The sequence below is a fragment of the Amyelois transitella genome, chromosome 7, assembly GCF_032362555.1.
Source record: "Amyelois transitella isolate CPQ chromosome 7, ilAmyTran1.1, whole genome shotgun sequence".
Classification (NCBI taxonomy): Eukaryota; Metazoa; Arthropoda; class Insecta; order Lepidoptera; family Pyralidae; genus Amyelois; species Amyelois transitella.
In genome coordinates, this window is record NC_083510.1 from 10,027,501 (window position 1) to 10,043,344 (window position 15,844).

General features: G+C 33.9%; 1 protein-coding gene and 1 long non-coding RNA gene across 2 annotated transcripts; one reads left to right on the top strand and one right to left on the bottom strand.

Annotated features, from left to right (window-relative positions):
- Positions 1-5,766: 5,766 nt before the first annotated feature.
- On the bottom strand, positions 5,767-7,006 carry LOC106141295 (piggyBac transposable element-derived protein 4-like). Its single transcript, XM_060945139.1, has 2 exons — positions 6,889-7,006; positions 5,767-6,596 (listed from the first exon to the last, which is right to left on the bottom strand). The coding sequence occupies exons 1-2, from the start codon at positions 7,004-7,006 to the stop codon at positions 5,767-5,769; spliced, it is 948 nt and encodes a 315-aa protein (XP_060801122.1).
- Positions 7,007-12,565: 5,559 nt separating this feature from the next.
- Positions 12,566-14,913, top strand: LOC106130185 (uncharacterized). Its single transcript, XR_001228489.2, has 3 exons — positions 12,566-12,813; positions 13,795-13,861; positions 14,706-14,913. It is a non-coding gene; the product is annotated as an uncharacterized LOC106130185 (long non-coding RNA).
- The last annotated feature ends 931 nt before the right edge of the window (positions 14,914-15,844 follow it).

Genomic DNA, 15,844 nt, shown 5'->3' on the forward strand with positions numbered 1-15,844 from the left:
ACTCCACGCAATACTTCGCTTCCTGATGGAGCTGCGATTGTTTCACTCCACGCAAAAATTATGAAGATACTTGTCTTTGAGCCCAACATCAAGATTAAAAAGAAGGTTGAATGGTGTTGGTGTTACGCATCTTATCGTTTTTTTTTACAAAATCATTCTTCTAGCGTTTATACTAGTTGCGGCAGGAAGTCAAGATAAGGCGGCCGGGGTTATGTGATCACGGTCTAGAAAAGAGTAAGCCAGGCAATAACACGAAACCTTCGATGCATTTAAATGACCACCTCCAAATTTAAAGGTGGACTTGCCTCCTTGTAGTAAAAGTCGCAATACCAGTACAACTTACCAAATACATTTTCGTTTTGTTTGCCGGTTTACTGGAAGAGATCCCTTCATGGGATATGTCCGCCATTGCAAGTGATTTGTTTCTTTTATAACTATGTACTATTTTCTTGTTACTGTGTAAATTTCTATGCAATAAAGATATTACAAACAAACAAACAAAATTTACAGTCAGATGTAAAAAAGGCCAACAATCACACATTAACACAACTCAGTAAAAAAAAGGTTCACAATTTGGCAAGTGGCGTGTGCGTAAAAAACAACTGGAGTCCTGGCGCCTTTCCATTTCCATTAGTGGATGTTTAGCCAAAGTGTTCCCCAACTTGGACCCATTAGCTATTTCTGTTTCCTTTTTGTCTTTGCCTCTTAACTAACTTTTTTCGTTTGTTCCCGCCGTTTGGGGCGCTAAGTGTTTTTTTTTTTCTTGCTATATGCAAGTTTGAGTGAGTCGGTGGAAAAGTTCGTGGGTATTAGCCATTTACTATTTATTAGTCTCGGAATACTGATCGGGAAGGAACTGGCAGTCTCCGATTTGGTTAAACTGCGGTGAGCGTCCAGCTTTTTGTGATAAAACTCCGCTAAGTTTGACAGAAGTTAAAGATGAAAATGCTATGAGAGTTGGTGTTTATTTAAAAAGGCAGTTGTCAAAAGTCTGGTTCATATAAGTATTTTAAACTCCACAGTAAATAAATATATCTACCATCTATTTTATTTTAGTTAATTTAATATGTATTATTCACACAATTTTATCAATTATATAATAATATATTTAAAGTTATCATCTCTCTGTTGAAGTTTCAGCTTTTATTTTTAAAGCAGAGTTTGATAATGGTAAAGATAATAAAAGTTGAAAAAAAATTGTTTGTCTGTAAAGTCGGTTTACTGACGATAGTTGAACGTGATAACGTCTTAAGAACATACTGATGAAATGGTAGCATTTTTCAAAAGAAAATTTTAATGTCATTTGTTTTTCACTTTTTACTGCACTTAATGCTCGACCAAAAGCGTATGTAGCTAGCCCATTACCTAAGAGAAGAATTTTAAAGTTTATTAGCCTATCCCTTTGGAATTCATAATTACATTAATCCCTAAGCCTAAATCCATATGCTTTGCTGACAATTTATTGATTATCCGAGAGCCTACGCCATTTGTATTCGCATACGTAATGAGTTTCTCACTTAAACTGAGATTAATCATCATTTAACAGCCGTGTGTTGGCATGTCCGACTGGGAATTACACTGCATAACTCTTGCCCCGACTTTGTCTATTATGTGGACCAGTTTTTGCTCAGGACTCGCTCTTCTAATTTACAAATGCGGCATTCCTAATCGTAAACTTACCGAAGTTTATCATAATCTATATAACTACTTAAGTATTTTATCTTGTAGCCTCTTTCCTTTGCGTTTCATAACTCTCTTGATCCTAGCTCGTTGGTTTCGTGTACTCTTGACCTGACTTTTTGCCAAAACGTCTCTGATTTGATCAAGATACGTTCGTCTAGGTCTTTAAAAAAAGAAGTAGCTAATGAATAAAGAATGAAATAACGTTATATAGGACGCTAAACGCTGAAAATGCATTGCAGGTATCTGAAAATTGCATAAGCCTCGGGAGAAATCTTAAACCAAGTTGTAATCCCGATCCCACTTAAAAGGGGGATTACGGGACTACGCGACATGTGTTTAAGATTCGAGCCAAGCTTCGATGCCGTACATTAATCAACCGCGCTCACACTTAGTTGAAATACTGAAGCTTGAAATTGTAGTAACACTGGCTACGCCTCGGAGCTTCGCTTCCGTGGGAATTTTGGATAAAAAGTATGTGTTATCCTAATTTATATTCTTCTTAGATATCAACAAAATTTTATCAAAATGCGTCCAGTAGTATATAGTTAAAGTCGTATAGACATATCCTCACAAACTTTCACATTTATTATAAGTAAGCTATAATTATTCTCGTTACATACATATGTATATAAAAAACTTAGATGTCTTTCCCTTACGACGAATAAGAAGCCTTTCCTATTTTTCTTCATTGACTTTTAACAACCTAAACGGGAAGAAAAACAGCAGGCATACCCTATATTTTTTCTTTGCTACCAAACCAGGCTTGTAATAGACGAGTGAGCACCTTTTTCCTTAGTTGCCTTTTACGACATCCACTGAAGAGAGATGGAGTGGTCCTACTCTAAAGTACACGAAACTAAAAGCGACATTCTATACCTCATATTTTCTAATTACACGTGTCTCCAACCTGTGTTACCGTCTCATATTATCAAAGTTAAGTTTAACCATTCTACCATATCGCTTAACGCGGCATTACCCAGAGAATCTCACTGAGATTGTAATTATGTGACGATGAACAGTGAGTTTAAGATCTTAGCTATTTTCTTTAAAAGACGGGAATAAATCTATGGTACAAAAATAAAGACTAATATTTTAAATTGTAAAATGTATGTTGGTACGGTTACATTTTGCGGAAGCCTGGTAGAAGAGGCCGATGAAAGCCTGGCTTGACGTGGCTAAAGATGATATGCATGCTAATGGTCTGAAAACTGAAGACGCCACATACTGGACAAAGTGGAAAGTTAAACGAAAGTGGACCCCAGACCCCGAAGCACTTTGGTGGAGGGTTCAACTGGGAATGCGCAAAGGTGAGAGAAAGAAAAATATAGAAACAAAAAAATAACTACTAATTGCAAATACGAGGCTAGACCGACAAACAGCAAAGGTCCAAGCTAAAAACTGGTCATACAATATTTTCAACCTTATCCTCATGGCCAAACCTCTCAATGAATTAGAATAAAACCGTGTCCCCATTATTCAGATTAGGGTGTCCAAAAATCATAACTTACAAGTTGCCGGTGCTTAATTGAATAAGGAGATTGTGATAAAAGGGAAAATTACCATAAAAATTGCGTGTAGTATAAGATAAAGCACTTGTAGAGAGGGTCGTGTTACTGCGATGTAGAACTCGCTTTATTCAAATTATAATTATGTTTAAGTGGAAAAGTGATTGAGTTTAATGATTAGAGTTGATCCTATATTGTTCATTTCAAGGATTATATATATTACAATGAACATTCATTTCGTTCTTTATAGCTATAAAGTAATTTGAGTCGTTAAGAAATATTTTTTCTGTTTAAAATATAACCGCAAATAGTATGCTTTCTTTTTAAATCAGTATAAATAACCAATTGGCTCTTCAATTAGTGTAAGTTCAGATCTGCATGTATTACTCAGTAAAGTAAAATAAAAAACATTCAGGTAACATACATTTAGTATATTAACAAATTTAAAATAATATTTAACTCCGAATTGGTAAGGGTCTATTGGATCCTTCGTTTTAGAAATAATATTTTCAAAAATACGAATAAAAATTGGTTATTGTACTCGTAAGAAATTAATATATTGAATAAATTTCTATCCGATTTCAAACTTTCTTCATAAACAGTATGTAAAAATTGTTATAATAAATAAAATGTTGATAGGTACTAATTGGGTAACGTCTGCTCTTTGCGCAATGTTAACTCTATGACAACATTGCCAGCTTTTTCGACCCTCCCTTGTATATCCCAGTTCTTCCCCCGATTTCAGATTCGCAATGCTTTATGTTTGGGTAAATTAGAACATTACAATGCAATTAAGAAATTTGTTCTAATAATTTGAAGTTGTTAGCATTTTTCTTATTAGGTTGCTTAGTTTGCTTCATTGCTCCAATATATTGTTGAATGATGTTGACTCTTTAAATGGTTATATTTATAGCCATTAAAGAGTCTTTTATACAAATGCGGCAGTATAAAGTGTCACGTTGAATACTAATTTTGTTACTAAGTCACCTTGTATTTTGGTAATAAGTATATTTCGAGTAAATTATTATTATTTTGCCTGACCACCCTAGGAGAGGTCCTACTCTGTCAACACCAATTTACAATGGCCCGTTACCTCAACACATAAATAATACAAGACAATAATACCTCGAGCCAACGCGGCGCGCCACTGTTATTACTCTCGAACGCAAACCTTAGGGAGAGGCCACACTATGTGGTGCGCCGCCGCAACGCAACCGTTTAGCCTGTAAAACCTTTTTTTTACACTTTAGTATGTAACGTACATTATAAAATGATTCGTGAAAAAAGCGCCAATTTGGGCGGCGTGACAAAATCGGACACGTTTAATAAATTACCTATTTAGATGTATTTGTAAAATGATATCAAAAATAATCAGTACATAGCCTTTTAAATTTTTTCATGATTAAATAATTAACCGTATTTTTTGTGCTTCTCGTGTGCTATTATCGGAAATTATTCGTTCTTTTTTAATGATGATAAAAACGCGCCTTTTTTGGTATAAATATGATGACCACCTTCCAATAATTCCCGCACACACCGTCATATTATTTCAGATGTTAAATGAACTTGAGACCTGAAAACGATGGCCAAGACCATGTGTGCACACATGGCTTTATACGAAATTCTTAGGTGACAACGATTTATCCGGCTTATATTGTGCGAACTAAATTTATAGCGCGAATTCTCTCATAGTCCAATAAAAAATTATTTGCCCTAAAAATTTGAGAGGAACGCAAATACCGGTGGGAAACTGGTAATTGTGAGTGTTGATTTATTTGACTTCCGCGCGGAGGTGGGAGCGTTTATTTTAAAAATTTGGCTTTAAAAATACGTAGTTTTTTTTTTTTATTTAAAGAAGCTGAATTATGAGAGTTTTGAGTTACAGTTGTTTGCTCTTGAATTGATTAAAGCATAATTATATCTTTATTTTTTCTCTGACATGTGAGTTACATGTCGAATAAGCGCAATGATAACCTATAGTGTTTCCTTAACACGTTGAACGCCAAGGAATAAATGTAACTCTTTCTAAATAGGCCATGTCGGACAATGTTGACCGGCACTTGTATGTCTCGTTCGGGCCGTGGGGGACAAGGCTGTCCGGCGGTCAGAGCTATTTTCAAACTTCTCCGTTGAGCCACCGGGCATTAGTTCTAGGCTGTTTTGCCTATAACATGACCCGCGCGGCTCCGCAGAACAGATTGGATATCACAGCACTCAAAGATTTCAATTTATTACTGAATTTTTTTTCCATTTTCTACATCGATTTTTCCGACTTTAATGTAATCTAACAAATTGTTTATTTTATGTTTAGTGATGAATAAATTATTGAAATCTAATGCCAGTAGGGTTGGTAAATTACGAAACACAAGAATTATAATGGAATTGAGTTTTTATTTAAAATGAATTATACAAGTATATTAAGATAAAGTAACAAAATTATGAAAATATGAGATCGTTTTGAGACCATTCTTATTTGAATCTCATCCATGATATACCTACATTAAAATAGTTGAATACCTTATGAAACCTAAATAATAAAAGCGTAGTAAAAACCATGAATTTTTATTTATAAAATATTTTAAACAGCACGATGTGCTTTATTGAAGCAATCCAAACACAAAAATGGTTTATTTGGACAATCATTACAAAACGTTTGTACTTTTTTTACTTTATTTTTAGCTTGCTTCCTTCCTTCACTCTGTACAATGTTCTTGTAACACTGAGAGCGTGATCTCCTGACAACTGAACTCTTTCCTTCTTTCTTCACCAGTTTGTGTTTCAACCTTTTAGGTCTTACATCTTCAATTTTTTGTACATGTGTCTGCGTACAAAATGGTTCCACAATTCCTTTTCTAAAGTCACTTATAGGTATCTTTTTATTTGTGACTTTTTGATACAAAATATGGGTGTTCACCAATCTAGTATTGAGCAATAAATTAATGGCGAGCTTTTTATGCCACTTAAGGGATTTTCTCAAAGGTGTTGAATAAGCAGCCAATTGATCAGCCAAATCAACTGCCCCCTTGGCTTGATTATAGTCTACAACAATTTTTGGTTTAGACACAATTTTGCCACGTTTATTTACATCTTGAAATTGTATCGAATGCTTCGTGGACAGCACATATACGTCACGCTTGTCCTTCCATTTCATCATAGTTATTCCATCAAAGCTCTCAGCTGCAGCAAACTCGCCTTTTCGTAGTTTAGCAGTTACAACATCTTTAGGCAACTGTCTTCTATTTTTGCGAATGGTTCCTACCAGGTGCGTTTCTTTGTCTATGAGCTTTCGTGCCAAATCTACGCTAGTATACCAGTTGTCGGTAAAGAGAGTATGTCCTTTATTCAACAAGTCCTCGCATAAAGACATGACAACATTTGTTGGTGTATTATTAGTTTCGTCATTTTTACCTGCGTAAATGCTTACTTTATAGGTATAACCCGGAATCGTGCAAAGTTTAAACTCCTTTATGCCATACTTATGACGTTTTTGTTAATTATATTGACGAAATACTCCACGGAAGGGCACCATGCTTTCATCGATACAGATGTCTTCAGTAGGAGTATAAATTTTTTTTAAATTTGCATTTAGGTTTTCAACTAGCTGACGAACTCGATGCAATCGGTCTTCTTTGTTTTGGTCGTCATTATCGGAGAAATGAAGCATTTGCAAAAGCAACTCAAAGCGGTTTCGAGACATCACAGTCCTCGCAAACGGGTGTCCGTCCGTATATTTGGTCTTTTGACCAATAATCTGACAATTTAAGTTGTGTTAAAACGTCATCTGTGATTTCAAACCCATCATCGTCAAAGTCAGCCATTATAATGTATATATATTTATTTATATGTATATAATATAGCGAATATCAAGGGATGCGTATTATGAATTGGCGGAAAATACAGCGCTAACGTGGAGCGGGTAACGTCCAGACTGCGAAGCACTAAATGGGCGCGGGAGGATAGCGAATTGCGCGTACGGCGGCGGAGAGTAGTGGGAGCGGGGCAGAGACGGGGAAGCAGGGTGGGTACCCTTCGGCTAGCTAGAGAGCTAGCGGCGCGCGGAGTGGGCGACAACTTGACCCGCGCGGCTCAGAGCGTATGAAATGGACATGATCTTACACAGGGGGCCATGGGGGACAGTGCTGGGCGACTCGAGCTATTGCCGTTATTAGACTGTTTTCAGCAGTTTCCTTAATATTGCAATAGTTTAAAACGCTTAAATATTCATATGAACTAATAAAACAAAAAATGATTTTTTGTCATATTACAACTTTTTTGTATGGCAAGTGGAGAAAAACAAATGTCGCCCAACATTGTCTGACATGGCGTTGAACGTGTTAATGTAAATAGTTATTGTCTTACGATATTTTTTTACTTCTTTATTTAAATAATTATATTCTTTTCAATTAAATTCATCTTTTTAATGACTTACTTTTCCACACAGAAAATATCGTATATATTTTTTTATTCTCCAAATTCCAAGCTAAATCAGAAACAGAGTGCTAATTCACTGTCTAAAAAAGAATCGAATAATACAGAACCCACTTATAAATATATTAAAAGATAAAAGAAGAGGCGTATAAAAAAAAAGCGAAGAGAAATAAAAGGCGAGGCAAAATAGACACGTGCAATGCCTCGCCGGATTTCCTACCGCGCGGTCTAACGCCGCCAGCGTTCTGACCTCGCCTGCATATAAGATGTATTCCTGTTGAGACCATAACATAAAAAATGGGAAAAGATGTCTAGGTATGTATAATAACTTAGCCACGGCGTCAAATCAGAAAGCAATACTACGAATCATTTAAAAAAACTATACCGTGCCGTGTGGTTCCCGGCACCAATAGAAAAAGAATAGGAACACACCAACTCTGTCCCATAGATGTCTTGAAAGGCGACTATGGAAAGGCTTATAAACTTGAGATTCTTCTTTTTGACGATAGGCTAGCAACTTGCATCTATTTGAATCTCAATTCTATCATCAAGCCAAACAGCTGAACATCATTACATATCCAGGCAGCTCATATTCCCACAAGGGATTAGACGTGATTATACATACATACATACATACTGATGTGATTATATGTATGTATTTAAAAAACTAATGACATCCAAGCACGATCAAGTCACCACGTTGACAGTAAATTTAAAGATTAATTGTCCCCTTTATTAAAAGGTAGGAAAGATATTAGACAGGGACAGATTATTTTCTGCACTTTCATAATGCGGATATAATGAATCTTTATTATGTACCGGCGGATGGGCACTTTTCAAAGGATGGCAAAATGATTTATGATGAGATATAAAATATATTAGCTAGCCTGTCCTGTTTTTGCTCCTTCGACGATGAACCTTCTGGGTCATGTGAAGGCTTGACCCCCGTGACCCTATTATCCTGGCTAGTTCGAAAATCGGCTATGTTTGGTTTAATTTAAGAAAATTGGTTCATCGATATATTTTATTGTTTGTTTGTTCTATCTTTATTGCCGTGCCGAAGCCGTGTGGCCCAATACAAAAAAGAATAGGACCACTCCATCTCTTTCCCATGGATGTCGTTAAAGGCGACTAAGGGATAGGCTTACAAACTTGGGATTCTTCTTTTAGGCGACTTACTAGCAACCTGTCACTACATGAATCTCAATTGTATCATTAACCCAAACAGCTGAACATGACCTATCAATATTTTCAAGAATGTTAGCTCTGTCTACCTCGGAAAGGGTATAGACGTGATTATATGTATGTATCTATGTAAAATATTACAGAGATTAAAATCTCGGAAGTAGAATATTATTATTTTAAATTATTTCCGTTGTATTGATGAAAAGTAATGAATATTACTTAAAATCCACAGAAACCAGAGCAAAGGATAATTAAAAAGATGAGGTATTTTTAAATATATCATATACAAACAACCAATTTACATTAACCCCTGGTAAATATTTAACTAATAGAAATAATTTCGATAAAATGAGCTTTAAATGCTTTTACATAAAATTAAACTTTGAATACGGCCATTCGTATGCTAAGTGCTGCGATGCTTATGAATATTTTCAATATAAATGTTTGATATCCGGCGGCCAGTGCAATATATCCTTAATGTTCAAATTGGAATAATATCGAAATGGAGCCGAATTTCCGGCTTTGAACTTTGTAAGTACGGATTAAATACTGTAGTTTTGGTTGGCGAACTCTTATGATGATGTGAATGAAATTATTTAGAATTTATTGAACTACTAGCTGTCCCGGCAAACGTTGTTTTGTCATAGAAATAATTTTTAAGTAATTTCTAGTTAAAAAAATGGGTAAGCTAAGGGGTATGAAATATAGATGTTGCCCGATTCTCAGACCTACTCGATATGCTCACAAAATTTCATGAGAATCGGTCGAGCCGTTTCGGAGGAGTACGGGAACGAACATTGTGACACGAGAATTTTATATATAAGATAGAGATACCATCCTAATCCCGACGACTATTATAAATGCAAAAGTAAGTTTAACTAAAGAATTGGACCATTCCATCTCCTTTCCATGGATGTCGTTAAAGGTGACTAAGGGCTTAATACACTTGGGATACTTCTTGTAGGCGATGGGCTAGCAAGCTCAATTCCATTATAAAGCCAGCTGAACGTGGCCTTTCGGCATTTTCAACACTGTTGGCTCTGTCTATCCCGCAAAGGACGTGATAATTTGTATGTATGTAAGAAAGTTATTTATTTGTTTGTAACCTCTTCAAGTGTTATCTACTGAATAATTTTTAAGAGTTTGGAGAAGAACATAGGGTACCTTTCAACCTGGTAGAATATATAGTTCCCGTGGGATTTGCGAACAACCTGCATTCTTTTGTAAGTGGCGCTAAATTCTTCGTTTATTGTAGATGGCGTTAAATTCGTTGCTTTTTGTAGATGGCGTTAAATTTGTTGGCAAACCTGCGGGTGAAAACTAATATCATATATTTATCAAAAATGTTGTCGATTCGCGTAAAATCCTGACTTACTTCATTCAGTATGTAAATACGTATTCATAAACTTTAAATTAAACTAGAATTAAAAACTAGATACAAGTGTTTTTGTACCTATGATAACTCTTATCTTCGTAACGAATTACTTACTCCATCAAACTAAACGAGTGTGGTGCATTGTAGAATTATGAATAGAACTTTCTATTTTCCTTATTTGAATTTTAAACTGGGTTTTACCATTCGTATCGCAAACAAATAAAATTAATATACCTCGTCGACACAGTGATAAAATGGTGGCATTTATATTTATATACCATATTGCTTCCAAATTGAAAAGGAAATGCCCAAAATAAAACTATTAAATTATTTAAGGCTTTTTAACTTGGGATTCTTTTTTGAAATTAATGGCAACCTGTCACTATTTCAATCTCAATACTATCATTAAGCCAAACAGCTGAACGTGGCCTATTGGTCTTTTCGAGACTGTTGGCTCTGACTACACCGCAATGGATATAGGCGTGATTAAATGTATGTATGCATTTAATTGTCTTAATTTTTGCCAAATATAAATAAATATTCATTGTTAAAACGTTTCGTTAAACCTTACTTTAATGCAATTTTTCTTCCTGTTCCACCTACCTTGTGAAAGCACGTTTATATAACTAGTTATAAGAAGGCCAAATTTTGAAAAAATATATACTTAAAAAACCACTTCAAGACGTTGCACCCAAAAAAAAAATAGTTCCCTGATCCCCCAATTCACGTTCAAAAGTTAAATATGAAATGTTTTAACACAAGTGTGCATATTTCCCAGTCCCCAAGTGCCTAAAGCATTCGGCACCGTCTCGTATTTGTACAGCTTGCTTGTTTTGGAACGTGGGAGAGATAAAATACTACTTTATTACATATTTATTTCACTTTGTTTGCTGACTCTCCACTGGATTTGTTGTTTGGGGACAATAACGGATTTTGTTAACCTATTTCTGTCTACTGCTGGGCAAATATCATTATCATCATATTTACATATATACATTTATTTGATTACGTCTATATCCCTCGCGGGGTTGACAGAGCTAGCAGTATAAAAAGACTGAAAGGCCGCGTTCAGCTTTATTATTCAACGATGGAATCTAGATTAAAATAGTAGCCCATCGCCAAAGTAAAGTTTATAAGCCTTAACCTTAGTCGCCTTTTACGACATCCATGGGAAAGATCTCGTATGTACACGGTATCGTAATATTTATTTACTTATCTTTATTAGGTACCTAAACTTACAGTTATATGGTTGTTTACCTTATCTACGAGTATAATCACCCACTAAAAGGTTCTCTGCTTAACCCAATAGTAGACAGTTAGATAATGCTATTAACATTAAGTCCGCATTGTACTTTACAAATAAAAATTGTTACAATAAAAAAATAAATAAATATGATGCATAAACCAAAAAAAGTTTCCTCTATTTACTACTACAGAGTATCAAAAGACAAGAAAATTATAAATGTAAGTGTGAAATAAACAAAACATTTAAACAGGTTATGAAAAAAAAAATATCTTCTAGCGTTATGCCCAGTTGCGTGAGTAAGGAGCTCAGGGTGTGTATACTCATAAAATGTACAATCAACAGCATATCAACCTACCCAAATTGACTACAAGTGCCTCGCGTCATAGAATTCCATGCAGGGTAACTTGATATGCGGTTAACGGTACATCATTTTAATGAAAAGTCGCTTTTTAAAAGGGGCCTACCCACCGACACTTAAAGTCATAAATGTACACACATACATAATTAAGTTCCAATACTGAATCAACAACACTGCAATTAAAAAACAAACATCTAGACTTCTAGACAGATCTCTTTGCTACCGTCACGGAGGTTTGATAGGCATTCGCTAATTCAGTGTAAAAAAAAGTTTTGGCGGGATAACATACTTCTCAACCAGGTAGTTTAGACAAAAGATCTTATTGTTCTGACTTAATACCGTTACCGCTGCGGCGTTTAAAGTTTAGTCAGTCAGTTAATCGTCAAATTTCACCAAACATATTTATAAATAGATTTCAAGTGAAAATTTTACATATGTTTAAATTTAAACCAATTTTTTTTGTGATAACAGCGTGAAAGCTCAGGATGTTACTATGTTGACATTATTTATATCACTTATTTTGTTTTACAATTTTTGTTTATTAAATACTTACACAATGTACAGTTTTTCTTGTTCATAAGTGTAACCGCTGCTTGTTCAGTGGATAAGATAAATGATAAAGGAGTATTTATTGCGTACGTATTCTTCATAATATTTATTTTTATTTTTATCACACAATATCATTGCTGACGTTGTTTCAGGAATGTTGCTCTTAGGAATCCAATAATGTTATTTTTATACGTCATATTGTTATCAATGGAATTCTTTCTTTTGTAGATATATAAACGTGTCCGATACTGAGTGACTGACAGACTACGCACAGCTCGCTCGGGATCTAGTGATTTCAAATTTGGCATGTAAATTCCCTATGTGATATAAGAGTGCACTAAGGGATTTTCCGGAATACATAGATATATCTTTTGGTGCCGGGAATCACACCGCACTTTTTCTAAATACGCGGGCGAAGTCGCGAGCGATCTCTAGTTTGTTATTAAAGGCTTAATTATTGTAAAAACATACAAATAAAAAGAAGGTAAGGCAACAGGCAGTTATTAACAATATTCGCAAACTTTGGAGTTTTGAAATAGCTAACAACATTTTTATTTAAAAAGGTTATTTTTTTTTTATTTAAACAGAACCCTTTAAATTTGTTTATATGATAACGCCACTCTTTCTGAACACATAAATACATCACTTACGTAAAATTATTTCATTTAAAAATATTAACCGTTTTCAAAACCTTTATAAGATATATGGAACTTATATTACGCATATAAAATTTTAATGTCACCTCATTTTCGGTATTTAAATAATTAAATAAAAAAGAAACAAATAAGAAACTTCCTTTTGTTATGTCGGTTGCAAAGAAACCTTATAAATACTCGGAAGCCTATCTTAACTAAGCCTTTCTACCCTTAAAGGCATACCTACCGGGTATTTTCAATAAAGATATACTTAGAGAGGTCAGTGGTCCTCAATATTTCACGAAGGACCATAATGCCGCCGCTGCTATCCCAAATGTATTGTTCATTTGATCAAGTTTATTAAATAAAGATTCGACATGTGCCCCCAAATATAATATACAATATACAACGGCTATTCCATTTCCTGTTTGTTATTTGTTTTTGGCTTATTTTTCTTGGTTTATTGCTTGGTTACAATCATTTCTTGATCGAATACGTCTTTGGATAAAATATGTTCATATATTTTAACAACAACTGCCTTGGAATGTCGCCAGTCATAAATATTGACTAGTTTTCGTCAGTGAGTAGCATCCTATGTCCTTTTAGGTGTTCCAAAATATATCTATGCAAAATTTCATCGTTGTCAGTTCAGTGGTTTCGATGCGAAAGGCTGACAAACAAATCATATTTTTAATTTTAGTAAGGATTATTGCTTTTGCGTCTTTTTTTATCAAAGGGCCTTAGTTTGGTATACCTAAATTAAGAAAGTAAATTTTATTTAATAAAAAATAAAACTGTATTTTATTAAAATAAATTTAATTTGTCCACAGGTCTGGTAGCGCCGTCACTGATATTGACGCTGCTCTGCTGCACTCTGTGCTATTGTGATGTTATAAGGTAAGAACTCATCATTATCATGCAGTTACATCATAACTCTATCTTAGTCATAGTGAAAGGCAATCCTCCGCCTGGGACCTATACTTAATAATAAACCAAATAATGTCTTCAACTAATAGTAAAGTAAAGAAAGTCGTGTGTAGTTGTGCTGGGAACCAGCACAAATAAAAGTATAGGACCACTGCTCCATCTCTTTCCCATGAATGTCGTAAAAGGCGACGAAGGGATAGGCTTTTAAATTTAGGAATTTTCTTTTAAGCGATGGGCTAGCAAATTGTCACTAATTGAATCTCCATTCTATCATTAAGCCAAACAGTTGAACGTGGCCTATCAGTCTTTTCATAATTGTTAGCTCTGTTTACCCTGCGAGGAATAAAGACGTGACTATATGTATGTATGTTTTATACTCTATCAGTTATAAATATACCAATTTGTTTTATTATGTCTCATCGCATAACAAAAGTATCGCAACTCACTACATCGATCCTTAAGATCGACAACTCTTTTGGGAATTCCCAATTAAGCTTCTAAGAATATTCTAATCTAAGTATATACTTAGATCGTTATAACTATAACTTAACTCATTATACGCCAAATATCAGCAAAATCCGTGAGTTAGTTTCAGCTGTAACTGTACGTTTCATATTTGTCTTTGCTATATGACGACTATATGAAATATATATATATATTTATTTAGTTTGACCCCACATAAAGTTCCCTATCAAACCTAACGGTTGACTGATACCTAGATGAAAATTCTAGCATTAAGTCCGTTTATTGTGCTATACATTTGTATTGAGTACAATTAAATTTATATAAATAAATAATTATTACTTTTTTGCAGAGAGATCCTACGATGATGGCAGGCTACAAGCGACCCAGCTATCAAATAAATACATTAAAGAAATAACTGTAAATAAGAGTTTTAAGTTAAACTAGTTTTACAAATGATTGTGTAATGAATTAAAAATATTTGACTCCAATGAGTTCCTAAATCAATTTGAAAACAAATGTTTTTTCTGTTTGAGATTATTTTCTAATTTAAATTTTCACAGGGCATGATGAGAAATGATCTTTTTCAAACGGATGTTTTTCTATATAAGTATTTATTATAAAAATATAGTACCGTTGAGTTAGTATCTCTTAACATAAGTTTCGTACTTACTTTGAGGCGAACTCAATCTGTGTAATTTGTCATCATCATAAACAAAAGTTAAAAAAAATAACGAAACTAAAATAGAGTTAGGTCACGATAAAATGTTGCAATTCATTACGCAGTCATTTTATTATTTTAATAATATAATAATTAAGCTAGTTGCCATAATGTGAAAATCGATATTAAATTATATGTCGATGTGACAAACTTCCTACGTATTTTATTTTATTTAATTTTGACTGTGATATGTCTATTATTTTTAACAAATTCTACAAATATTTGTACGCATATTTGAATAAATTTTATGTAAACAAATATAGAAAATGCAGTCTGTATTACTTTGTAAATATTAGAGTCTGTTTTATTTAGATTAATATTCAAGCTTCAAACAGTCGAAAATATTATAATTTCAACGTCAAATGTGAAAATTATTTTTATGAAACAAATACACTTTTCTGAATTATCATTATCGCCGTTTGTTTTTAATTTTTTATTGACCTAGGAATAAGTTAATAAAAGTCACATTAAAAATGGTTATTTTACATTAATCATTTTACAACTTTGATGTACCTTTCAACTCAAATATATTGTGTTATTCCGACTTCATGAAAAACTGTAACAATCATAAATTATAACAACTTGTTTCATTTTTGAATAACAATAAACTACAATAGTGATTGCTTTATTCAGAAGAGAACAATAAAATCATTATAACAGGGCCTTGAAACTCACTGAACATCGCGTTAATTAATTTCGACAAATCCTTTGAAATAACGCAAAGCGAAGACAATTCCGTCTGCACCGTAAGAGATGCTTATCTTTTGATG

Coding starts and splice junctions, on each gene's coding strand:
- LOC106141295 (XM_060945139.1), bottom strand. CDS start 7,006: ATGGCTGACTTTGACGATGATGGGTTTGAAATCACAGATGACGTTTTA. Junction 6,597..6,888: donor GACACCCGTTTGCGAGGACT/GTGATGTCTCGA, acceptor GCATTTACGCAG/GTAAAAATGACGAAACTAAT.